At 56.7% G+C, this 24847-nt stretch overlaps 1 protein-coding gene and 2 long non-coding RNA genes across 12 annotated transcripts; 1 reads left to right on the forward strand and 2 right to left on the reverse strand.

Annotated features, from left to right (window-relative positions):
* The first annotated feature begins 5785 nt into the window (after nt 1-5785).
* ALDH3B1 (aldehyde dehydrogenase 3 family member B1) lies at nt 5786-24245 on the forward strand. Of its 9 annotated transcripts, none has more exons than XM_074336814.2 (13): nt 5786-5941; nt 6197-6348; nt 7465-7542; nt 8377-8543; nt 11333-11495; nt 14916-15026; nt 15188-15308; nt 15568-15653; nt 16138-16219; nt 18812-19198; nt 19847-20013; nt 22336-22435; nt 23546-24245. In XM_074336814.2, exons 5-13 carry the CDS (start codon nt 11334-11336, stop codon nt 23725-23727), a joined length of 1398 nt encoding a protein of 465 aa, XP_074192915.2. In that variant the 5' UTR covers nt 5786-5941; nt 6197-6348; nt 7465-7542; nt 8377-8543; nt 11333; the 3' UTR covers nt 23728-24245. The 9 variants fall into 9 exon arrangements, with proteins under 9 accessions (XP_074192915.2, XP_074192916.2, XP_088645870.1 ...); XM_088789744.1 differs by having other exon boundaries at nt 5799-5941; nt 6783-8178; XM_074336810.2 differs by having other exon boundaries at nt 5799-5941; nt 6783-7842.
* LOC141572295 (uncharacterized) lies at nt 8362-11089 on the reverse strand. 2 transcript variants are annotated; one of them, XR_012497657.2, is made up of 3 exons: nt 10951-11089; nt 9363-9453; nt 8362-8972 (listed from the first exon to the last, which is right to left on the reverse strand). It is a non-coding gene; the product is annotated as an uncharacterized LOC141572295 (long non-coding RNA). The 2 variants fall into 2 exon arrangements; XR_012497656.2 differs by having other exon boundaries at nt 8362-9453.
* Nucleotides 15258-23551, reverse strand: LOC141572294 (uncharacterized). The gene is made up of 3 exons (XR_012497655.2): nt 22468-23551; nt 15769-15827; nt 15258-15476 (listed from the first exon to the last, which is right to left on the reverse strand). It is a non-coding gene; the product is annotated as an uncharacterized LOC141572294 (long non-coding RNA).
* Nucleotides 24246-24847: the final 602 nt, after the last annotated feature.

Here is a 24847-nt window from a genome sequence, read left to right on the forward strand (position 1 = left end):
GCTTCTTCCTGTTGGATTCTGCAGGGTGTGGTGAGTGGTGGTATGTGAAAAGTCCCCCTTCATAGCTTCCCAACTCCATTTTAAATGAAGTTTTCTTTATTTTCACATTGGTCTTGGCAGTAATTTTTTTGATATGACACCAAAAGCACAAAAAAACAGAAGAAAAAAAATCAACAAGTGGGATCACATCAAACTTAGCTTCTGCACTGCAAAAGAAACAATAATATACAGGCAATGTACAGACTAGGAGAGAATATTTGCAAACCATGTGCCAGATAAAGGGTTAATATCCAAAATTTATAAATAACTCATACAATTCAATAACAAAAAAACAAACAAACAATCCAATTTAAAAATGAGCAGAGGAACTAAGTAGACATTCTTTTCCAAAGAAATGGTCAACAGATACATGAAAAGGTACTCAACATCACTAATCATCAGGGAAATGCAAATCAAGACCACAATGAGATAACACCTCACATCTGTAAGAATGACTGTCATCAAGAAGATAAGAGGTGGGGCACACTGGTGGCTCAGTTGGTTAGAGCACGAGCTCTGGGCAATGGGGCTGCTGGTTCACTTCCCACATGCGCCAGCGAGCTGCGCCCTCCGCAACTAGAATGAAGTCAATGAGCTGCTGCTCAGCTCCCGGGCGGCCAGATGGCTCGGTTGGAGCGCAGGCTCTCAACCACAAGGCTGCTGGGTTTGACTCCTCTGCTCCCGCAAGGGATCCTGGGTTGCACCCACTGCAACTAACAACAGCAACTGGACCTGGAGCTGAGCTGCGCCCTCCGCAACTAAGATTGAAAGGACAGCAATTTGACTTGGAAAAGTCCCAGAAGTGCACACTGTTCCCCAATAAAGTCCTGTTCCCCTTCCCCAATAAATTCTTTAAAAAAAAGACAAGAGGTAACAAGTGTTGTCCCGGATATAGAGAAAAGGGAACTCTTGTGCACTGTTAGTGGAATTGTAAACGGGTCCCATTCTGGAGAACAGTATGAACTATTTATTTCCTTTCTAATTTTCTGTGGTTTAATTGTCTGTCCCCTCAGACGACTGCTCACCATGCACCCCGCATGCAAAGGGTTGTGTCAGGCACTTAGCAGGTGTTCAATAAGTGTGAGTGGATGGATGGATAAGTGAGTGGTTGGCAATTATCCACCTCAGAAGGGTTGCTGGGAAGGGGGAGAGCTGGGAGTGTGGAGGGCATGAGTTTGTAGAGGTTTCAGGCTGCAAGGTGATGGAACTTTCTCAGACCACACCCAGGTGCAGATATTGAGACAGGTTAGTTAGTATGTCGCTGGGTAGACAGGGAGGTCCCTGGTGGAATAAACAAAGACAGCCATATCCTAAAACTCCAGGTTTTGAAATCACTCCTTCGCTCCAGCACAAAATGTAACAGCACCTTGAAGTTAATCGTAAAATTCCTTTTGCCCTGACAAACAGAACAGATCTGATAGATAGGAATAGGTTATTTTGCTAATCCCTTTAGGATGGGCTAACAGCACAAACCTGGTAGATGAATTTCATTAAAAGGCGCCAGCTCCCCTTCCCCAAACAGGCAAGGGAAGGTATAAAAGTAAGAGCTTTTGCCTCAGTCAGGGGGCACCCCTATTCGGGACCCCCTCCCGCTCACGAGTGCTGACCCTTTGCTTTCAATAAACTATCCTCTTTTTTTTTTTTTTTTAGATTTTATTGGGGGAGGGGAACAGGACTTTATTGGGGAACAGTGTTTATTTCCAGGACTTTTTTTAATTGGGGAACAGTAGTGTGTTTTTCCCAGGACTCATCAGCTCCATCCAAGTCAAGTTGTCCTTTCAATCTTAGTCGTGGAGGGCACAGCTCAGCTCCAGGTCCAGTTGCTGTAGTTAGTTGTAGGGGGCACAGCCCACTATCCCTTGCAGGAGTCGAACCGGCAACCTTGTGGTGGAGAGCACACATTCCAACCAAATGAGCCATCTGGCCACCCGGGAACTCAGTGGCAGCTCATTGACTTCATTCTACTTGTGGAGGGCGCAGTTCGCTGGCCCATGTGGGAATCGAACCAGCAGCCCTGTTGCCCCGAGCTCACGCTCTAACCAACTGAGCCACCCGTCCACCCAACTATCCTCTTTTTAAAACTCTTTGCCTCTCCTGGGTCCGTGTTTCTCTTCTTTGGTCTCACAAGACACGATCCCGGCACTCACTCACTCACTCCAAAGTCCCCCACATCATTTAGGGACTCACAGAGAAATATTCCTACAACAATATGGGTAAAGCAGAGAGGTGGAGTCATGCCAACTGTGCCTAGAAGTGGGAGATATGGAAGAAAGAGGAGAGAGGGCACGGCCCGCGGTGCAGGAGCAAGGAGGAGGCTGCATATCAGGGATGCAGTGGGTGCTGGGAGGCCAGGAGGCTGTGAGCCGTGATCAGTGGTCAGAGAGTCAGGATGCCCGCGATGGCAAGGCCCAGGGTGTGGTCATGGCTCGGGGTGGGGAGGGAGGAGGAGGTCCAGGAGTTCTTGGGTCTAGTGGGTCCAGTGGACTTTGATGCCCCCAGGAGGATGCAGTCCTGTAGAATTCAACGGCAGGCAGGAGACGATGCCAGGAAGAGGGGACATGGCTGCCTGAGGTGGGTGGTGTGGCCGAGGGAGTGGGCTCAGAAGAGCAGGGGGTGGGAGGCTGGAGGTCTATAGGTTCCGAGGGAGAGTGAGGACGCCACGAATGAGCCCTTGCCCCTTCTAGGAGTATACCACCCGAAAACCAGACTGGAAAGGGGACCCTTGGGCCTGGATGTAGACTAGCATCTGTGAATGACCACTTCCCTATCTGCCCCATGAAGGGGGGTCCCAGAATCCTCCCAGCTAGGTGCATGGTCTTCTCCGGGCATCAGTAGGAAGCCCCCTCACGTCGTCTGGCACACACCCCAATATTTCCTCACCTGCAAAATATGAATAAGCAGAAAAGCACTTCTGCCAACTGAAAACAGGATGCAGAGGGACAGGACGGCGGCCAGGTGAAAGAGAAGCATCTTGGAGACAGAGCAGAACTTGAGGGGCAAGAGAGGGAAACAGGGCAGGGGACACTTAGTTGTCGCCACATCGGAATGAGAGCAGGCCCACAAAAGTCCTACCGAGGGAGAAAGGGAAGATGGGGTGGCCTCTGAAGGGGTCAGGAAGCTCTGAGATGCTGCCTGTTGAAACTGTACCCTGAGAGCCCACCATCCGGCATAGTGGGGGCAGGGCTCACCTGCCACACACCCCTGGGCACGTCAGGGAGAGACACTCACAGACCCAGTTGGTGCATTTCAAGGTGGCCAGGTGTTTCCCACCCTGAGGGGGTATGTGTCATTCAAGAGGGTATAGGTCCCCTGGGTGGGCTTGTTGAACTCATTGGTTTTGTAGCTCCCACCCCTAAGACGAAATTAAGCAGTGTTTTATTTTTTTATTTTTTTTAAGTTTACTGGTAGCTGTCATTTTTATTTTTTATTGTATTATTTATTTTACTTATTTATTTATTTAAGTGTGTTTTTCCAGGACCCATCGGCTCCAAGTCACATAGTTGTTTCAGTCTAGTTGTGGAGGGCGCAGCTCACAGTGGCCCATGTGGGGACAGAACCGGCAACCTTGTTGTTAAGAGCACCGCCATCTAACCAACTGAGCTAACCGGGTGCCCCCAAGCAGAGTGTGTTTTGAGAAGCAGCCAGAAAGCAAAGAGAAGGTAGGAGGGGAGCAGGAACATTGGTTAGGAAGTGGTGGCCTGCCCCATATAAGGGAGACACCCATGACAGTGTGTGTTGGCTGGCCAGCCAGACCTCCCCCACGCCGACCCCAGCCAGCAAAACTTTTCATACTCAGCGGCATAGTCACTATTTCATAGATGCTGACTTTTCGTAATATTGCATGATTTCTCTGAGGTCATGCCTAAAAAGTTTACTCTGCAGTTTAGGGTCCCAGAATTATTTAATTTAAAGCCCTGATTACACGTGGGCCCCTGTGGTCTGTTGGTAACTTTTTTATTTTTTATTTTTATTGAGTAATATTGGGAAACAGTGTGTTTTTCCAGGACCCATCAGTTCCAAGTCAAGCCGTTGTTTTCACTCTAGTTGTGGAGGGTGTAGCTATGGGCATCGAACCGGCGACCTTGGTGTTATGAGCCCTGCACAATAACCAACTGAGCCAACCGGCCGCCCTGGTAACTTTTAATTTTAAATTATTGTATTAAAATCAATTCACTTCAGTACATTTTTCGGGTAGCTTGTTTCAAAACCTGACATTATGGCACATAATGGTTAATAGTACCATTCTAACCTTATTAAAAGCGTGCATGCACGCACTATATGACAATTAAGTTCGCGATCTCATCCTAGAAAAAGTGCTACCTACCTCATTGCTTAATATTACAATGGTCACCTTTGAAGGACTCCCCTTGGGAAGCTACGCACCAACTCCAGCACGTAGTCTACCCTTCAAAGCAATTTTGGAACTCTTTTTCTGGAATGGCCATCAGAGCTATTGTTGCATTACCCTTGATGTCCTGAATGTCATCAAAATGTCTTCCTTTCAATATTTCCTTTATCTTCAGGTAAAGAAAGAAGTCACTGGGGGCCAGATCAGGTGAGTAGGGAGGATGTTCCAATACAGTTATTTGTTTACTGGCTAAAATCTCAGTAAACAAATGCCCTGTGAGCTGGTGCATTGTTGTGATGCAAGAGCCATGAATTGTTGGCGAAAAGTTCAGGTCATCTAACTTTTTCACGCAGCCTTTCCAGCACTTCCAGGTGCTTGGTTAAACTTGGTTAACTGTTTGTTCAGTTGGTACAAATTCATAATGAACAATCCCTCTGATATCAAAAAAGGTTAGCAACATCGTTGCAACAAGTTCATGAACTTTGCTGGCATGAGGACCAGATCAACACAGCCAGTGTGGCCTGCAGGGCAGGGAATTGAGCAAGGCCAGCAGGTCCCTGCCACCCCATCCAGGCCGCAAACACTTACTGTCACACCCAGAGCAATGAACAGCCACATCCTCCTCACTGTTTTCAAATGATTTTCTCTATAATAGGTTTTATTTTTTGTTATCATTATGCAAATAATAGATGTTCCTTACAAAAGAGCAAACAGGAAAGATAACTATTGCTCCCAAGTCAAACAGCTCCTGGGATGTTGAGAAGCAGCCAGAGCGTCACCCCCGCATTGCGTCCCAAATTGGAGCATGATGACCCACTGTACCCTCACCTGACACCACCCTGCACGGAGCTGAATCTTTGCTATTTTCTTTTTTTAACCAAAAACCCTGAGGATGATGAGCGTCGGGCTGTCGGAAGGTGCCGAGCTGAGCTCACACAGCAGATGTCCAGGAAACCATGGCTGCTGCTTTCAGCGGAGACATGAGGTTCCCATGAGTGGGTGTGACCCCCACCTGGCTCCTAAACAAGGGCCAGGAAGCCGGGCCTGGCTGGGCTAGAATCCCCACCTGTCCTCTCACTGTGTGGCCCTGGCCTGGTCACTGTACCTCTCTGAGCATGTTGTCCCCATTGGAACAAAGGCATCCAACCCAGAGAGAGGAGAGGACTGGCCCCTATTCCTCCCCAAGGAGAAAGGGCCCCTCAAGATCCTGCAATACCCCTCCCGCTGACCAATAACTCTCCAGGTGGGTCCCTGGTTTGCTGTGTGGCCTTAGGCCAGTGGCTGTCCTTCTCTGGGCCTGGTTCCTGGCTGAGGGCTGCCAGTCTCAGCCCCAGCTCTGCCCTATCTGGCACCAGTTCTGCCTCTGCCTGGCTCAGCTCCAAACAGCAGGGCAGGGCTGTCACATGCTGAGCCACGTGACAGGCAGCGGCTGGGGACTCCATCCCATGCAGAGGACGGGGGCGTTTGCAGCCCCTGACCCCTGTCCCAAGTGGCTGAAGGCTTCAGGGGCTACCAGAGCAGGTGTGGGCCAGGAGACCTCTCCTGCCCTCCCAGGTAGGCAGGGGGAGTGGGGAGGGTGGGGGCGGTGGGGAGCTTCTCCCAGGGGCAGGGCCATCTGCAGGCCCCAGGCCAGGATCTCAGGCAGATCCAGGGCACCAAGGCAAAGGAGCAGCGGTGGCAGGCCCAGGGCGGCCGAATGGGGCGATGGCACAAAGGATGTTCCTGCCCCCACACCTGTAACCTAATTACCTGTCTGTTGGACACCAGCAGATGCTTGGGAATCACTCCCCTTTGTGCTGGCTCCAACAGGTGTGCTCGGGGTGGGAGCCAGGGCAAGGCCGAGGACAGGCTCCCCAGCACAGCCCAGACATCTGAGGAGAGGGGACAGAGGAACCGCCATGGTGACACTTCTCATCATGATGGCTGCCCTTGAGGGCACAGGGCGGAGCTCTTCCCGGGAGGTGAGAGGGTACACCTGGGAATGGACACAGCCCCCGCTCCGGAGCAACAAGCTTCCAGTGTGGGTCCCAGTCCTGCCACGCGTGCCCTGTGTGGTCAAATCCTGTCCCCTCTCTGGAACTCCATTCCCCATTGTAAAATGTCAGGTTTTAGAGGGTCAGGCTCCGTGAGTGGGGTGCTAGATGAGGTGGTGTTGATTGACAGACACGCGGAGGGCAGGGCAACAGAGCAGGCGGTGGTATGGGCCCTGAGGTTGTATTTCTGGACTCCAGCCATCTTGGGATCTGCCCTCTTCATTTTGCAGATGGGAAATGGAGGGTCAGAGGGGCTGGGGGCTGCTGTGAAGGGCAGGGCTTTCCTGCGTTTCCCAGCCACTGGGCCCCACCCCACACCATAATTCCCAGGGCCACTGCCATCAGCCCTCCTCCTTTTCCAGCTGGGCCTGGGTCGCCACTCACCAGAGATCGGACTGGACCCCTCAGCTTAGAGATCCCTGGAGACCTGCTGTGTGGCGCTGGCCTGCTGCTGGCCCTCTCTGGGTCCTGGCTCCTTCTCTGTGGTCCAGAAGAGGATCTAGTGGTCCCTGAATGTTATGTAAAATTGTCTGGGGCTGAGAGACCAAAGAAAGAGGCAATAACTCCATCATCAAGAGTTTATTAGGGGAACTTATATATGAGACAAGTCTTGGGCGGTGGCAAGACGATGTGGATATTCTCCGCCCAGCGTGACAGGCACTAAGGAGTTATAGTGCACAGGCCAAGATGCATGGGGTACCGAGGTGTGACCAGCCCCACATAAGGGGAAAATGCCTCACATGCTTGCATGAGGAAGAGCAAGGGCCTAGGCCGCAGGAGAGGAGTGGTTCAGACAGTCTCTGCGGGGTTTAGGGGAAGCCCTCTCTGCTCCAGCCCCAGTCCAGCTGGATCTGATATGGGAGAGCTGCCTCACTACAAAGGTTTTAAGCCTCCCTCACTATAGAAATTTTAAGTTTCCTTTTCCCTCCCTAGTTTCTTAGCTCTTTAGCCCCGGGCTTTGATTACTCTTCTAATCAATTCTGAGTCCTAGACTAAAGGTTGCTCCCAGCCTGAATCATAGGTTGTTTCTCTCCCCGGCCTCAGGTAACCACTTAAAAGCCTGTGACTTCCCAACATCCCCAAGCCATTCGGGACCTAACTCTTGGCCATCCCAGAAACCAAGTAGATTTCAACATCCCCCCAGGCTAATATACTTATTGATTGTGATCACTGAAGCCTAAGTTCTTTCCAACCCATTCTGGGCCCAGCTCCAGGACAACTGATGCCACCTAAATAACTGGTTGAACAGCCACAGGCTCCATAGAGCTAATGGATTTATTAATTAAAATCTATTTTTCCTCATTCGGGATCCTTGGGGATACAGAGGATACCCCAGCAAGATTGCCAGTCGCAACCAAAGAAGCCAACACGGTCTTCCAGGCAGGTCCCGAGACCCCTTCCTCTCATTTGAGATCAAATAGGGTGAGAGTTACATGAATACCCCAGTAGGTAGAGTCAGCTCTACGCTCCTGCCCAGCGAGAGGCAGATACAGAAGAACAGACCTTCTGTCCCTCAACTTCCCATAGAGATTTTATGGGGACCACATCTCTCAAGGGGAAAACAAGGCAGGCAGTTAGAGACAGGCATCGGGTCTCTACATTACCGCCCAGAAGACTTCCCCTCTCTGTCCGAAACTTCCTCATTCCGTTGTAAACAAGATACCCAACTAGATCAAACTGGCCACTCACGCCACTCAAACCTGTGCAGTTTAAAAAAGATGAGGTAATAGCCTCTTGTCAATCACAGGTGTCAATCAGGTAGGTGGTCCCACTCCCAGAAAGGAACAGCCCATTTGAGAGGAAAAGATAAAAACCACCAAGGCCTCCTTAGTTGGGGCCCTTGAGCCATTCTCTACTGCTCAGCTCCACTTCTGTTTCTTTGATGTGTACTAGCTCTTCTAATAAGCTACTCTTTCACCACTTTATTTCTGTGTTTTGTTCAATTCTTTGCTCGAGATGCCAAGAATCTGGACATTGCACTGAGACGGACTCATCAGCCCGGGAACCCAGCCAGGGCAGCCCCGCCCTAGGGGCTGGCCCAGCCCAGGACCTTTCATTACGGCATCAGGGTGACCAGCAGAGCTTGGACGGCCAGGAGGAAAGGCAGCTTAGCAGGGCCTCAGGTACAGTGTTCTGGGAGTCTGGGGAGACCACAAGAATCAGGGCCAGGGACCTAGCTGGTGGGCTGGCTCAGCGACTCGGGGCGCTAGCGGCCCCCGCAGGCCAGGCCACTTACAGGCTCGTACACAGACTGGCTTTGTCCTCCGCCTACCCCTCACCCCCACCCGAGCCACTTGCCACTGCTGCCTGGCCGTGGATCTGCAGAGGCGTCCCCTCACCCCGGGAGTCAGGCTGCCCTGCTCCCTGCCCAGCCACAGGTTGGGGGATGGGGTGTGGGGGTTGGGCGACCCTCGCTGTTCTGGATTCCTCAGGATTCCGGTTTTCAAGGGTGACGAAACTGGGTGGCCTTGGGCAAGCAAGCTCCTTGCACTCTTGTGCCTGCCGTGGTTTTTATCTCCTTCAGTGCAGAGAACGGTGGCCTCGCCAGATTGCTGTGATCAAAGGAGTCAGGCGTGGGCGGTGGGGCCCGACTTCCTTATGAGTTTACACAGCTCAGACGACTGGGGAAGGGGGGCTTGGGGCCCCAGCCCAGTCCAATACAGGAACCCTCTCATGTGTGTGTTCTTTGGATGCCACAGGCCCAGGATCCCCCCAGATCCCAGGCAGAAAGAGGCCTCGGCTCTTCTGCTTGCCTCCGTTTTGCCCTGTTCCCCATTCCCCAGCGGGAACTCTTCAGGGCCTCAGCCAGAGTGACCAACTAGTAGTGGGCAATATTGGGTGAGTTGGTTCCATGGATGCCAGGAGAGGCTGCTGGAAGGTTCCATTCAGACTCGCACCCCTCACCTTGTCCAGAGGCGCACCATTCAAGTGACGTGACTTACATTTTTGTGGGTTTGGTATGGAGTCTGATGAAAGTGCAAACAACCTTGGGAAGGCAGGAGAGGGTGGGAGTGCTGTGCCGTCAGCAGAAATCTGCAGGTGAGAGCAGGACAGAGAAAAGGCTGGGTAGGGGGGATGGAAATCAGTATCTGTGGAGTACTTAGTAAAAACCACAGCTGACTTTTACTGAGTGCTTATTATGTGCACAATGGCAAATGCTTTGTCCAGTATTGTGTCCATTAATCTTCAGGATGATAGCGAGTCCTCTATCATCCCCACTTTGCAGACAAGGAAACAGAGGCAGAGAGAGGGTGAGTGACTTGCCCAAGGTCACACGGCCAGTAAGAAGCAGAGCTGGGGGACAAGCCCAGATGGAGACTCTAGACACCTACAGGGCTCTTGCTCCTGGGTCTTGGCACCAACCAGTGTGCCTTCCTCCCAGAAGGAGGGTTGGGCAGGGGGCAAGCCTGGGGCTGAGAGGGGCTGTGAGACTGTCCCCCTTCTGCCACACTGCCCCCCTCTCTGGGAGCCAGGGTGCTCGAGGAAACTGCCCAGCTTCTCCCAACCAGAACAGGAGACCTGTGGGTCAGCTTGGTCCCCAGCCATGCCTAGGGGGCAGCTGAGGGCTCCAGCCAGGCTTTCGGCACAGAGTGCCAGTTGGGCCAGGCCATCCTGTTGGCTGCAGCGGGCTCAGCCCTCAGGGTGATGGAGCCCTCCAGAAAACTGAGGGCCATGGTGACAGTAGCCACTTAACAACAACAGCTGGCAGCCTTGGAGGCACTGATGCCCAACCCTGGGCTCAGCACTGGACCATGTGGTCTCATCCTTGATAGACCATGTCAGTTGTGGGTTCTGTCACTAGCCCCCTAACAGATGAGGAGATTGGGACATTAAGACCCAAATGACAAGTTAAGTAGGCCAAGAGAGGCCTGCGTCCCAGTCCAGTGGGAGTGGGAGCAGGGGATCAGAGGGAAGGCCAGGGAGCTGGACTGGATGAAACCAGGTATTTATCACATGGTATGACCCAGTGTGGTAAGAAGCAGAGCCGCTGTGAGAATGTGAGAGAGTAGTCAGGGTGGGCTGCCTGGAGGAGGCATCAGCCAAACTGAGATCTGAAGGGAAGGAAGTCAGAGAGGGCAGGAGGAAAGGGTCCCGGTGGTTCTTGGCACCAGGCTGAGGAGTGAATACCTCAGAGAATTCCTCTGATAAGCTTCAAGTAAACAGGCGGTGTGGCCTGGGGGAATGTTGGTGCCCTTAGCCTGCCTGCCAGCTCTGGCTGATGACAGCATGGAGGCATGACTGCCCCTCACCCCTTGCCACCATTGTTGCCTGCTCTTCCAACACAGTGACCAGCCCAGGCTGGGGTGGGCAGCAGGGCCTCTGGGAGGCTGGAGCTCCCTTGCTATCTTGCTGGGGAGCTCGGGCATGGAGAGAGGAGGCCACTGCCCACTGTCACCCAGCCCGCTGAGCTGCTGCCAGCCCACCTGGCCTCCTTGGGCAGTGCATCCAGGCTGGGGGCAGGGAGAGAAAGAACATTCTGTGTCTGGAATGTCCCAAAGTGGTGGCTGTGGTGGCAGTTGGTGTACTTACCAAACTCTCCCTGGTTACTCCATTCATCCTGGCAGTGGTGAGGGCGGCCCCATTTCCAGGAGGAGCACTGGAGAGGGGTGGGGCCATCGCCTGGGGCTAATTTCTGTGTGGTGCCCTGGCTGCCTGCTTGTCCTGAAGGGCTATGGAGTAGCTGTCCCAAGCCCTCGCCAGTCCTGTGGCGGCCTCGGGGTCCAGAGGTGTAGGAGAGAGAGAGAGAAAGAGGGGTGTGTGTGGAGGCAGGGCCAGCCCTGGCCCTCTGGGGTCACACGTGAGTCCCAGTGTGGGTGTCTGTGTGCCCACATGGGTACAGGCAGAGGCGGGGTGAGTGCCCGAGAAGGTGGGAGAGCGCGGGCCCATGTTGCCCCCCTCTCCCCACTGGCAGGATGGACCCCTTCTCAGACACACTGCAGCGACTGCGGGAGGCCTTCCGCTCAGGGCGGACGCGGCCTGCTGAGTTCCGGGCTGCGCAGCTCAAGGGTCTGGGCCGCTTCCTGCAGGACCACAAGGAGCTTCTGCAGGAGGCGCTGGCACAGGACCTGCACAAGGTGAAGGGGACGAGGGGGGGGTGGGCAGGGCTGGGGAGGCTGGGACAAGGGGGATGGGGACAGCTGCATCCTCCATGAAGTGGAACTGAAAGCCCGTCCAACCCTACCTCCTTCCCTGTGCCATAACCCACTCTCCTGCATCAGCCATTCACTCATTTCTTCATTCACTTGACTATTTATTGAGCACCTACTATGTGCCAGGTATTGTTCTGGGCTCTGAGGATACAACAGAGAATAACAAATTCCCTGTGCCCATGGAGCTGGCCTTCTAGGGAGAGACACGCGACAGTAAATAAATAATCACATAGCATACTGATAGTAGTAAGTGCCATGGAGAGACCCTCTGAGTGTGAAAGGGGCGAGAGAGGGTCAGGATCAGGGTGCTGTTTTGTATGTGGGGGTCAGGGAAGGTTTCTCTGAGAAGGTGGCGTTTGAGCAGAGACATGAAGGAGGAGGGCAGGAGCCACATGGACATTGGGGGAAATGGCAGCAGGCACAGGCATGTGCAAAGGCCCTGAGGCAGGAGGTACTTAGTGTATTTGTGCTTGAGGAGCAGCAAAGAGGCCAGCATGGCTGGAGGGGAGTGGGAGGGGCAGAGAACTATAAAGATAAGGTCTGGGGAGGTGGGTCACACCATGCAGAGCCTCAGAGGCTGGAGGACTTCCGCTTCACTCATGGCCATTATGGCCTCTGTCCAAACCCTGAAGACCTGAGGGCTCAGCCAGTTCCAGCAGCAGCTATGGCAGGACCCCAAGAAATGCACTTTCTCATAGGCAGCCTCCCGTCCCCTCAATCAACTGGGCCCACTGCATAGCTGGCCCAAGACAGCTGTCCAGGGGGTTGTCCTCCAGATAAAATGTCTGCTGTGCTTCTGGCAACGGCCACAGTGCCCAGACCCACCCCTTTTGTCCCACCAGCCCCTCACCACCTGGAACCTCCAGGGCCAGGCCTGTGGCTCTTTGCCAACTGGTAAGGTGCCATTCTGATACTTAACACCTGGGAGGCGTCCACAGTGAATGTCGGCTGCCAGCCAGCCCCTGTGGTCCCCTTCTGTCCCTAGGGTAACAACATCCTGAGGGCTGAGCTTGTCTTAGACCTAAGCCCCCGGGTATGTCCCAGGAAGGGCCTCCGGAGGCCACACACGGGACTCTAGATTGACCCCTGGGGTCTCCCCTTGCTGCTCTGGGCCTGCTGTTTAGACCCTTGAGGGTCGCCAGCCCACATGCTGTCCCTCTTTCCTCACCCACTTTTCCAGTGGGTCTGCCGGCTCCACTCAGGTCATGATAGAGACGCGGGCACCGGCAGGGTCAGGGGACCCGTCCGTTTCACAGGCACCCAGCCAAGTGTCTGCCTTGTCCCTGGAGCAGTCACAGATTTCGAGACTAGTGCCTGGTGGCATCTGGAGTCATGGTGAGGGAGACCTTGGTTCCATGGGGACAGCAAAGGCTGGCCACAAAGACTTGTCCTGAGTATGTGGTCTCTTGGAGACACCTGCTCACTTGCTCAGTGTCCCCAAACCTTCTCTTTACCACGACTGTAGCCAGGTGAGATTCAGGCCCCCTCATTGGCTGTTTCTGCAATCATTTGTTGTCCCATTTATGAAACCAGGCAACCCCACCATAATCTCCTTGGCTCTCTCCCTCCCAAGGGTCAGGCTTTGTCTCCCCGTGGGGAGTGTCCCACTCACTGGGCTTGGTCAGAGACTGGCCCCCCACTGAGCCTCTGCCACCACCCACCTGCTGCCCTGGCCTGCCCTTCCACATGAGACCATCAACCTGGTCCCTTTTCTCACTTTGGCTCAGATTTCACTCCCGCCAACCATTCTGACTTCCCCAGGAGCCCGGGCCCCACAGAAGGAGCAGCGGCCCAGAAAATCTAACCCAGTCCCTCCCTCTGGTCTCACCAGCACTGTCCCCCACTCTCCCAGCAGATGGCACCTGCCCTTCCCTACCCTGTTCTTCATGAATCCTCTCATTAAACCTCAACAGGCCTTCCAGGTAGGGCAGCCACACCCACTCACCCCCAGAGGAGGCTCAGAGAGGACACACAGCCCTGGCTCACAAGAGCGTACTCCTCTAAAATCACGCCATTCAGCTGGGTCCAGACTGTCCCTTAAAGCAGCCTAAACCTCACTCAGGCCGCAGGTGACTTACCAGGTGCGGTGGTCGGGCCGCACAGTTCGCTGGGCTGTGCACACAGGTGTAGGAAAGCTTGACCCAGGCTCAGCGCCGATTAGCGCTGGTGCATGTGGCTTCTTCCCCCAAGGCCCCAGTGCCGCCCCCTCAGGGCTCAGTTCTGGTCTTGGCCTTGCCACTGGCTTACTAAGTGACCCTGGCTAAGGCATTCCCTTTTCTGGGCTTCTGTTCACCCTCGAACCGAACCATCCTGGCACCGCTCGGGCCATTGCTGTGCCCTCTGCAGGGAGTGTTTGTGCTGTAAGAGCCAAATCTCAGACAGCAGGACAGCCTGGCTCTGGTGCCCCTAGTCAGGGGCCCCCAGCTGCCTGCAGCCCATGGGGTGGGTCTCTGCTCCCTGGTCAGGGGGACGGGGGGGCAGGCATACAGAGACAGAGACCAAGGTAATGTCCCCGTTGATGTTTGCCTCCTCCCTCCTGCCCTAGAAATCTGACAGTGATGTCTGGCCCCTGGGCCGTGGGACCTGATGGCATATACCCTGGGATGCGCGTCCCCAGTGTCCACCACAGACTGACCTCCACACAGCAGGTCACAGTGGGACACACAGTCCTGTGACAACTTCAGTTAGATCCTGTCCCTACTCTGCTTGACAGCCCTCACCCCAGCTGCCTGCCCATCACCTCAGCCACTCTGCTCCTGGCTAATTAGGAACATAGCAAACCTGCACCTATCTCAGGGCCTTTGCACATGCTGTGCCTTCTGCCCAGAATAGTCGGCCTCCATCTATTCATGGGTTCGCTCCCTCCCTTTCTTCATTGCTCAAATGGCACACCGAGGCCGGCACCGACCATCTTGTATAAAACAAAGCAAACACACATACATGCACACGTTCACACACTCACTCTTACATCACTTACTCATGCACTTGCACACATATGCACGCTCATTGACACTTGTGCACACCCACACACACGCTCCAGCAGTCGATAACCCTGTTGCCTCTTTCCGTCGCACGGCCTCGTCCTAATGTAGTAGTCAGTGTTCTCATGATCACGTTGCCTGTCCCTGTACGATGTCAGCTCCATGGGGCCGGTTTTCTGTCTGTTTCGGTCATGGCTGCACCCCTGGCTCAAGAGCAGTAGCCGCACACGGTAAGCTCTCACTGAATGTGCAGAGTGAGTAGAGGAGAGCAGGCCTTGCCAGGAGAGGCTCTGCCCTCCCCAGGACTCCAGCCACCCGCTGACCCTGGTGCCTGGCCCAAGCCCTGCCCCTGTCCCCGCTGCAGCCAGTCACTGAGTCGGAGATTTCTGAGATCAGCTTGGCCCAGGGTGAGGTTAACTTGGCCCTCAGAAACCTGAGGACCTGGATGAAGGATGAAAAAGTGACCAAGAACCTGGTGAGCAGGCCTGGGGTCGGGGAGGGCAGGTGGGCTGCAGGTGGGCTTGGGGGGGGCACTTCCCACTGGGCAGCCTCTTCAACCGAGGGGGATTGAGGGGCTGGGGCCTCAGGACCTCACCACTCACCACCACGCTGGCCCCGGCTCTGGCCCTGGCACAGGCCACGCAGCTGGACTCCGCCTTCATCCGGAAGGAGCCCTTCGGCCTGGTGCTCATCATCTCGCCCTGGAACTATCCTGTGAACCTGACCTTGGTGCCCCTGGTGGGCGCCCTCGCAGCAGGTGAGAGCCCAGCCTCCACCATCCCACCATCCCCTCCGTCAGGGCCCCTCAGCCATCCACAGCAGGGACGCCAGGTGGCTACGAAGGCCTGGCTTCTGTCTGGCCCACCATCCCCGGGCTGTGTGGCCTTGGGCCCCTCATGTCACGTCTCTGAGCCAGAGTCTTCACCTGAAGGTGGAATGCAGGTGTGCGGAGTGAACGGAGACCTGGAGTGGCTACTGCTCTCCCAGCTCTCGCCCTGCCCCACCCCGCCCCCCAGGGAACTGCGTGGTGCTGAAGCCCTCGGAGATCAGCAAGAATACTGAGCAAGTCCTGGCCGAGGTGCTGCCCCAGTACCTGGACCAGGTGAGCAGGCGCAGGCAGGCCCCGTGGGCTGGGCGGGACCCGTGGGCTGGGCGGACCCGTGGGCTGGGCGGGACCCGTGGGCTGGGCGGGACCCGACCTCCAACCTCCCTCCTACCTCCTGTGTGTTGTGCAGCTGTGGCCAAGTCACCACGCCTCTCAGCCTCAGTTTCTCTCCTAAGAAAACAGAAGGGCAGCAACCATAGCAGCACTCTGAGGAGCCTGTCCCCTGGGGGTTCCTGTCTGTCTTTGGTTGGCCCTGCTCCCCCAGCCGTGGCCTGTCACCAATCCCGCCAGTCCCTAACCCCACAGCGGTTGGCCTGGGACTGCCTATGCTCAGGGTCCCTGGGGAGCTCCCTGCTCCCCACCTATCCCTGACCCAGCCCCTCCCAGAGACATGGCAACCCTGGGTCAGGCAGGCAGGCCGTCCTCTGCCTTTCCCGGGCTGCTGTCCCAGAGGACACCCTCTGCCCATCCTGCCTTGCAGAACTGCTTTGCTGTGGTGCAGGGCGGGCCCGAGGAGACAGGGCAGCTGCTGAAACACAAGTTCGACTACATCTTCTTCACGGGTGAGGCGTCTGCTGCGGTGGCTGGGGTTTGAGCCATGCAGCCTGGGCAAGGGGGAGGCCTGCCCTGGCCCCACCGCCCTTCTCCCTCGTCCACAATCCTGAGAGGTCACAAGGGACCAAGGCAGATGGACCGACAGCCAGGAAGAACACACAGGGCCGAGGGCTGGGTGGTGCCCTTGGGCTCCAGGACCAGCTCGCTCCTCTCTCCTTGAGCAGACTGGGAGCAGCCTTGGGATCCTGGGACCCTCGAGAAGACGAGGTCTCACCCCCCACCCCCGCCAATTATAATCTCATGAGTCACAGCATCTGCCCTTGCTGAGCTCCTGCTGTGCTAGGCACTTGCACATGACCCCACGGTCCCCACAGCCTTATAGACCATCCCACTGTCCCCTGGGCCCTTCTGGAAGGCTGGACAGATGAGGGGTCAGAAGCTAGGGTGACAAAGAGATGCGGTGCACAGCCTGAGTCACCTCACTGGCCAGGATTGAGGGAGCCTGGATTTTGCTTCCAGGCCATGGGTCAGAATCAGTCTCAGGGGTCACCTGCCATCACTCCGGCATGTGCCCATGTGGCCCAGACACTACCTGTCTTCAAGCGAACAGGTTAAACTTTCTAGAAAAGATGACAGGGCTGGGACACAGGCGGCCACATGACAGGGCCAGGACTCCGGAGGAGAGAGAGGGTAGAGAGGCAATGGCAGCGTCTGACACTTCTTGCTGACCTGCCTCCTGCATCCCACACCTTGTGCGCGTCAGAGGGGACATGCAATCTCTGTCCTTCTCCTCCCCTGACCCTGCTGTAAGCCCAGGACAAGGCCTGCCTATTGCCACCTTGGCTGACAAGGGGTGTGACTATGGAAGCAGAGGGGCCGGGTCCTCAGCTGTTCCTGCAGATTTCTAGGGGGTGGAAGGAGCAGGAGGAGGCAGCCGGGAGGGCGCCAGCCCACCCTCCCCGTCATGCCATGCAGTGCGATGGGCTCGGGGCCTTGACCCCCAGGACAGACCATGCAGAGGCAGACGGACCCCAGGAGGATGGCTTCTGGGCTGGGAACCCAGGGCAGACCAGCCAGAACCTACTCTCTAGGCCTGTTTCCTTATCTGCACAACTGGGGCCATCTCTGAATCACCGGCCCAAATGAACATGTCACCTTTGTCATAGCACGTGGCTTGGGAAGCACCCACTCATTCAGTCAGTGAATGCTTCCTGAAGCGCAGACCTCGCCCAGGCACGTTACAAGGGAGCCCACTGGAGGGTGGGGAGGCCAGGAAGGGTTCAACGTGGGGCGGGGGAGGTCAGGCAGTCCTCACAGACAAGGAGATGCTTGCCAAGGCCGCAGGAGCTGAGGGAGGAGCCTGGACCGTGGCTGGGGGGGGGGGGGCACACAGGTGGGGCCTGGAGGGAAGGAAGCAGAGAAGGGACTGAATTTTAGGCTTCCAGGGGCAGTGGTGGCAGGAGAGAAAGGCCAGGGCCATCCTGACAAATGGCAGCACGGGGCCCTGGCCCAGGCACTGACAGGAGTGTCCTCAAGCCTACGGGGGGGGGGGGGGGGGGGGGCTTTACGTCAGGGGAGGCTAAGTGGAGGAGTGGATGAGACCCAGGAGATCAGCCCTGAGGACAGCTGGGGACAAGCCTGGCTGTGCACTTAGAGCCAAGAGTCAGGAGGGGAGGGCAGGAATGGGTGGTAAGAGTGGCAGGGCTGCCAGGTGAGGTCAGAGAGAGGAGAGACCCAAATGTCGGCCAGTTAGAGCTGGACTCCGACTTCAGGCAATGGGAGTCATTGAAGGTTCTAGAAGAGTGTGGGGAGGTGGGGAAGTGTGCAGGGCAACATGTGTGAGTCACCTGCAGGGGTGACGGGGATAAGAAGCAGGGAGATGGGGTAGGAGGTCAGAGGAGGGTCCAGGTTTCCGGTAAGGGCCTGGTCATTGGCCCTGTGTAGAACTTTGTGAGGACCCAGCATTGTGAGGGGGCCTGGGGGGGACATTCAGAATGTCCTCCTGGTGCAGTGACTGGCACGGGAAGGCCAGGTGACGGCTGGCATGCCCCTGACTCAGCAGCCACTCCAGGGAGATGCAGGGCAGGGAATGAACCCCCCTTGAGGAGTCCTGGTCGAGGCCATCCCACATGGTCCAGGTGACTGAAGGGCACCGTGGTTTCTGTTTTTTTACCCCTTCTTTTGCCTCCCCCCTACACCCACCCCGGTTCAAGCCATTGTTTCTCAGTCTAGTTGTGTAGGACGCAGGTCCGTGGCCCGTGCTGGTGTTATGAGCCTTGCGCTCCCCCCAGCTGAGGCCGTTGGTCGCCGGTTGTCAGCAGCTCTCGCCAGCTGCCGGCCGCTCACACTGGCTGCCGGCCACTCACGCTGGCCACCAGCTGCTCGTGGCAGCACACGGTAGCCCACAGCAGCTCACGCTGACCTCTGGCTGCTCACAGCAGCCCAGCTCCAGAGAGAGCCATTGTTCACAATCTTAGCTGTAGAGGGCGCAGCTCACTGGCCCATGTGGGAATGGAACCGCGACCTCGCTGGCAGGAGCACAACTCTCCAACCCCCTGAGCCACTGAGCCAGTCTGACTCTGGTTTCTTACCACACCCAGGGAGCCCTCGAGTTGGCAAGATTGTCATGGCCGCTGCCACCGAGCACCTGACACCCATCACGCTGGAGCTGGGGGGCAAGAACCCCTGCTACGTGGACGACAACTGCGACCCCCAGACCGTGGCCAACCGCGTGGTCTGGTTCCGCTGCTACAACACGGGCCAGACCTGCGTGGCCCCCGATTACGTGCTGTGCAGCCCTGAAATGCAGGAGCGGCTGCTGCCTGCCATGCAGAGTGCCATCACCCGTTTCTATGGCGACGACCCCAGGAGCTCCCCAAACCTGGGCCGCATCATCAATGAGAAGCATTTCCAGAGGCTGCAGGGCCTGCTGGGCTGTGGCCGCGTGGCCATCGGAGGCCAGAGCGACGAGAGGGATCGCTATATCGGTGAGTCCCACTCTCCCCGCCACGGCACCCCGAAGCTAAGGCCCTTCCACACTGCAGGCCACAGCTGGGTCCCCGAGTCTGCTCCCTGAGGTTCCCACGGCCCCACTGTGGGAGCTCAGACTGGTCCCTGGCTCTGGTGCCACGAGTCCCTGACGCCGATGCCCCACGTCCCTGCAGTCTGAGCCTGTGGCCCCATGACTCCACACTCTGGCCCACGCCCTGGCATCTCCGAGCTGGGCCCCTGGTGTTCCAGGGCTCCCGGGTGCTCAGATTCCCAACGGCTCCACAGGCCGTGATCCCAGGTCCTGTGAGCTCACAATTCCTGGGTCCTGACCTCCAAAGGCCCGTCCTGAGCACCCGCTGGGCTGTCATTACAAAGCATCTCCTGGGCTGAAGGGCACAGCAGTGACGCTGCGGCTCTGACAGGCTGGCACCTCGGGCCTCGGATCCAGGGGTCTGAGATCCGGTCACCCCGACTGTAAGACCAAGGCTGGGGGTTCTCTGGGCCCCACAGGCCTTGCTCCCGAGTCACTTCTCAGGGCCGTGGGGAGACTTCTCCTTGGAGTGGCCTTGAGCCTGGGGCCCTAGGTCCCGGAGACCTACCCGAGGCCCCAGCCCCAGGCTGAGCTGTGCCCTGTGGCCGGGCAGCGCCCACAGTGCTGGTGGACGTGCAGCAGACGGAGCCGGTGATGCAGGAGGAGATCTTCGGGCCCATCCTGCCCATCCTGAACGTGAGGAGCCTGGACGAGGCCATCGACTTCATCAACTGTCGGGAGAAGCCCCTGGCCCTGTACGCCTTCTCCACCAGGAACCAGGTGGGGCTTCGGGCAGGGCTGGTCAGACGGGACAGAGATGGGGCAGGTGCCAGCAGAGGACCGAGGGGCTGAGAAGGGAAGGGTAGAGGGTCCTGGGCCGTCTAGGGCAGTCACAGGAGGTCTGGGATGGTGGCACGGACAGTGGCACTCTTGGCTCTGTCCCTTACTTTCTTCCGGGAGCAAGTGGGCCTCCCTCCCTCTGCAATCTAGGCCACACTCTCTTGGGCCTTCAGTGGGCAGCTCCCTGGGATCTTCTCAGGGTCCAGCATCCCCTCTTGGTCAGTCCCACCTCATCCTCATCATTTTGACCTGGGGACGCAGTGTCCCCTTTCAGTGCCTGGCTCATGGAAGGCACATACAGCCTGGGGTGGAATGACCGGGGTGTGTGACCAGCACACGCAGGCTGAGAAGGAGCCCTGGTCGTCCCCTACCCTCCCCTCCAGACCCCTGCTCTGTTCCAGACCCTGGGGGCAGCCTGAGACACATGGGCAGGACACACCTCCCCCTCCCACCAGCTCTCATGAGACCCATCTCAGCCTAGACAATGTTCTTTTAAATAGACTTTTTATTTTGGAATGACTAGATTTCCAGGAAAGTTGCAAAGGTATTCCAGGGACCATACACCCTACACCCAGGTTCCCGTCAAGGGCCCTTACAGGGGTCGAAACTAAGAAACTGACACTGATTGGTACATTACAGTTAACCACACTCTAGACTAAATTCAGATTTTGCCAGTTTTTCTTTCTGCCCAGAATCCAAACCAGGGTCCCACGCTGCATTTAGTTTTCATGGCTCCTCTGGCCTGCGATCGCCTCTCCGCTTTGGGGGTACTGGCCAGTCTCCAGCAGAGAGTCCCCAGTGTCAGTGGTCTGTTGTTTTTCTCATGAAAGAGCACAACAGAGGCGAGGGCTGAACTCTGCTCATCACATCGGGTACACGAGAGCCACACATCCCTGGTGAGGTTAACCTTCCCCACTTGGCCAAGGTCACGTCTGCCATGGTCTCCACTGAGAAGTGTCTGTTTTTCCTTTGCTTACTCTATTCTTGGGAGCAAGGCACAAAGTGTAGCCCACCTTCCGTGGAAGAGGGTGGATTAACCTCCGCCTGCCGAAGGGGCCATATCTACATACGTCATATGGAACCTGTACGAAAGGTTTGGCTCTGAATCATTTCTTTACATCAGCATGGACTCGTGTGCATCTGCTTTATTCTCTGGGTTACGATCCAATACCACCTTATTTCCTTGCTCAAGTTGTCCCGCTTTGGTCCCTAGGAGCTGCTGTGTCCCTGAGACCCGCCCATCTTCTTGTTGTTTCACCACTTCCTTCCTTTCTGGGTCTATAAGAAGCACAGGCTCGTCCTGTATTTTCTCTGCCCAGCCCTACAATCAGCCATTCCTCCAGGAGCCCTGGTTTTCTGGGTTGTGTTCACTTTAGAAAATGCAACCCAGGTATTTGGAACAGGGACCAGGTGGCATCACAGTTGCTTCCGGGCTTTTCTGACTGGCAGTACTGGTCCCAGGACCCTGGGACACCTACGACACGTCCCACCCCACGCGACTTGCCCTTCGTCCTCTCCAAACATCCATGCTTCCGACTCTAGCCTCTGCGGTCATTACCGCTGGTCTCAACGTGACTTCTGAGCCCCCTTATGGGGGGTCCCCTCTACCCTTCAGACAAGCTCTGACCCAGCCATTATCTCTGGGTCCCACACTGGAACCAGGTACAGGGAAGTTTTCGTGCAAAACTGGTGTCTGCTAATCTTTTCTGTCTTTCTCCTTCTTCAAGTAAAGCTATAGATTGAAGAGGAAGGGCCTTCAGTAAGTCAAGCCAAGACCAAGTGCATGTTTCTAAAATACCAATCTGACCACGTGACCGAGTTGACCTCCTCGAGTTACTGCCTCACAGTCCCCGTCCCCCTCCCTGAGCCTGCGGGCCCTTCTCCTCTCTGCCTGAATGACTCCTGGCCCCTTGAGACTCAGCAAGCATGTGACATTGCTCCCCTGGGACACCTTACTGACCACCCTGCACTCACCCTGTCCCCAGGCAAACGCTGGGGTCCCACCTCCCGGCAAGGCCTGAGTCTGTGTCCCAGCACCCTGCACAGGCGAGCAGACGTGCTGTAAACGTGTCCCGAGTAGGGAGCCCGCTGGCAGCTGCTGCACAGCCACGTACTCCAGCTGCCCACCATCCCCTTCGGCTCACAGGGCGAACTAGACCCTTCCAGGGCCCTGAGGGGGCTGGGCAGAGCCCCTGGGAGCTGGGGACAGACGGCTGGCTTTCTGCTGTCCAGCTTCTCAGCCTCATTGCTGCTTCTTCCCAGGTGGTCAAGCAGGTGCTGGCCCGGACCAGCAGCGGAAACTTCGGTGGGAACGACGGCTTCATGTTCATGACCCTCAATAGCCTGCCTTTTGGAGGAGTGGGTAGGTGCGGGCAGAGCTCTGCCTTCTCTTACCTCACTGACTGAATGGCACGCAGCACCTTCCTCCAGCTCCCCGCACACAGTCCTGAGCGGAACTTTCCAGCCGGCTCTGCATTTCCACATGGGCGGGTCCACAGACACTGTGATCAGGCCCCCGCTCTCCCCCACAAGACACGTCTTCCCGTCTGCCCCTCAGCCCCCAGGCAGCCTGTCTCCAGTCCTAGCCCCCGCTCCTCAGGGAGGCGTGGGGGTCTGCCTGGGAGTGGATCTGGTCCTGCTGCTCCCAGAGGAAACCTCCCAGGGCTCCCAGGCCCCTCAGGCATAACGCCAGGCCCCTGACTCACAGCTCCTGGAGGCCAGCCCATCCTGCACTGGCCATGGTTTCCTGCTCTGTTCTCTCCCCTCTTCCCTGCCTGCTGCCCCAGCCACATTGAGCTCTGCCCAGGTCCTAACTGGCCACAGGTCACTTACCTCCAGGGCTCTCTGTCATCCCCAAGCCTGGGTCCCTCTTGCCCACATCCACCCCCTTCATCTGGTCAACTCCATACCCCTGAGGCCTCACTCACTCCCAGAAGCCATCCCTGATTACCCCCAACTCCACCAGGCTGGGTACCCTGGGCTTCCCAGTGCAGAAGCTGCCTGGTCCTCGGCTGCCTCCCCGCCTAGACACTGAGGGCTCATAACAAGACAGTGCTTACTGTGTCCCCGGGTCTGAACATTTCCCCAACCCCCACGACTCTAAGAGATGGGTGCCATTGTCACCCCGTGTCACAGAGAAGGAGGCCAAAGTGGTCACCCACCCAAAGTGACACAGCTAGTTCAGAGCTGGGATTCAACCCCGCACATTCTTGACCACTGTCTATCTATCTTGTCCTAACAGCTGGCACGGCACCTGCTATCCCCAATGTTCACTGAGCTGGTGCCAGGCTCAGGGCGACACCCTTTACCCACAGCCTCTGATGACGAGCCTACTTTACAGATGGGAAAACTGAGGCTCGGAGGGGTAAAGTAGCTTACCCAGGTCACCCTGCGTGTGACTGGCAGAGCCCTGGTCTGTGTGATGCCTCGGCTGGCTACTGAGGGCCTGACTGCGTGTTCTGTGCCCATGCAGGCAACAGCGGGATGGGAAAATACCACGGCAAGTTCTCCTTTGACACCTTCTCCCATCACCGCGCCTGCCTGCTGGCCCACTCAGGCCTGGAGAAGCTCAAGGAAATCCGCTACCCACCATACTCAGTATGCCGCCTGCGGATGCTGCTGATGGCCATGGAGACCCGCTGTACCATACTATGAGCCCGTCTTGGGCACCTGGGCACCAAGTGCTGCTTCCGGCTCATGTATGAGTCCTCCACCTTCACCTGTGGCTGGTGAAGACTGGCCTGGGGTCCGGGGTACAAGCAGGAAAAAACCTGCCTAGACCGCAGCCCAGACCACGGCTTGCCCTCTCTCCTGCAGCTTCCTACTTCTGGCCCTCAGCCTCCTGCCTCAGCCGTCCCACTAGGGACGGCCAAGGTGAGGGAGCATGGGAAACAGTGCAGTAACCTGCCCTCCAGCCCCGCACTCGCCACCCGTGACCTGGCAGAAGCGGGCAGATGTGGGCACCTCTGAGCCACCCCCTTCCTGTGGAGGGTGCAGCATAGGGGGAGCTGGCCTCTGTTCCAGGCCACATCGTGGGCCCCTGTGACCTGAGCCGTCTCTGTCTTGAGCCTTTTCTCCATCTATACAGTAGAGATGACTAACAATCAGTGTCTCCTGACAGCGCTGTTGAGATTTAATTGTGGAGCTTAATAAATATGAGTTGCTGACCCCAAGCTCCAGACATTCTGTCTCCTCATTTGGATGGGGTGAGGCTGCCTCCCGTCGTCTCTCCCCACCTCTCCCTCCAGGTGAGGCTGAGATGCCTGCTGCCGGGCGCCCTTCCCTTCAGCTCCGGCCTCTCTGGAACTCTGAACACACTCCTGTCTCCCCCATCCCCCCCTGGCCAGCCCTACGTGCCTTGCCCATACCGCGTCCCACCCACACTGGGCGCATTCTCTTCCCTGTCCTGCTCAGCTCCTGGGCTCCGGCACCATGGGATGGTCCCCCCTCCACTCAGCCACAAAGCCCAACTCACCTGCCTCCTGCTGGACACCACACCGGCTTTCACCTCCGAAGTCCCATCTTTCAGCAAGTCCTGATGATTCTATAAAACCACACAACTTCCCTCATCCAAACACTAATTGCTGCGCCCAGGGCGGTCACCCACCCTGTCCCCGCAGGCCTGGTCCTTCCCAGCACTGCGCCAACCTTCCCAAAGCTCACTGGACCATGCCAGCCCTTGGCCTGCAGCCCGTAAGTCTGGACCAGTAACCGTCTTCGGGAAGCTCCGCCATGGCCCTGTGCTGGCACACGCGGCCCGTCCTTGTTCTCTCTT

This window comes from Rhinolophus sinicus, chromosome 14 (assembly GCF_057876585.1).
Source record: "Rhinolophus sinicus isolate RSI-liver-muscle chromosome 14, RSI-T2T, whole genome shotgun sequence".
NCBI lineage: Eukaryota > Metazoa > Chordata > Mammalia > Chiroptera > Rhinolophidae > Rhinolophus > Rhinolophus sinicus.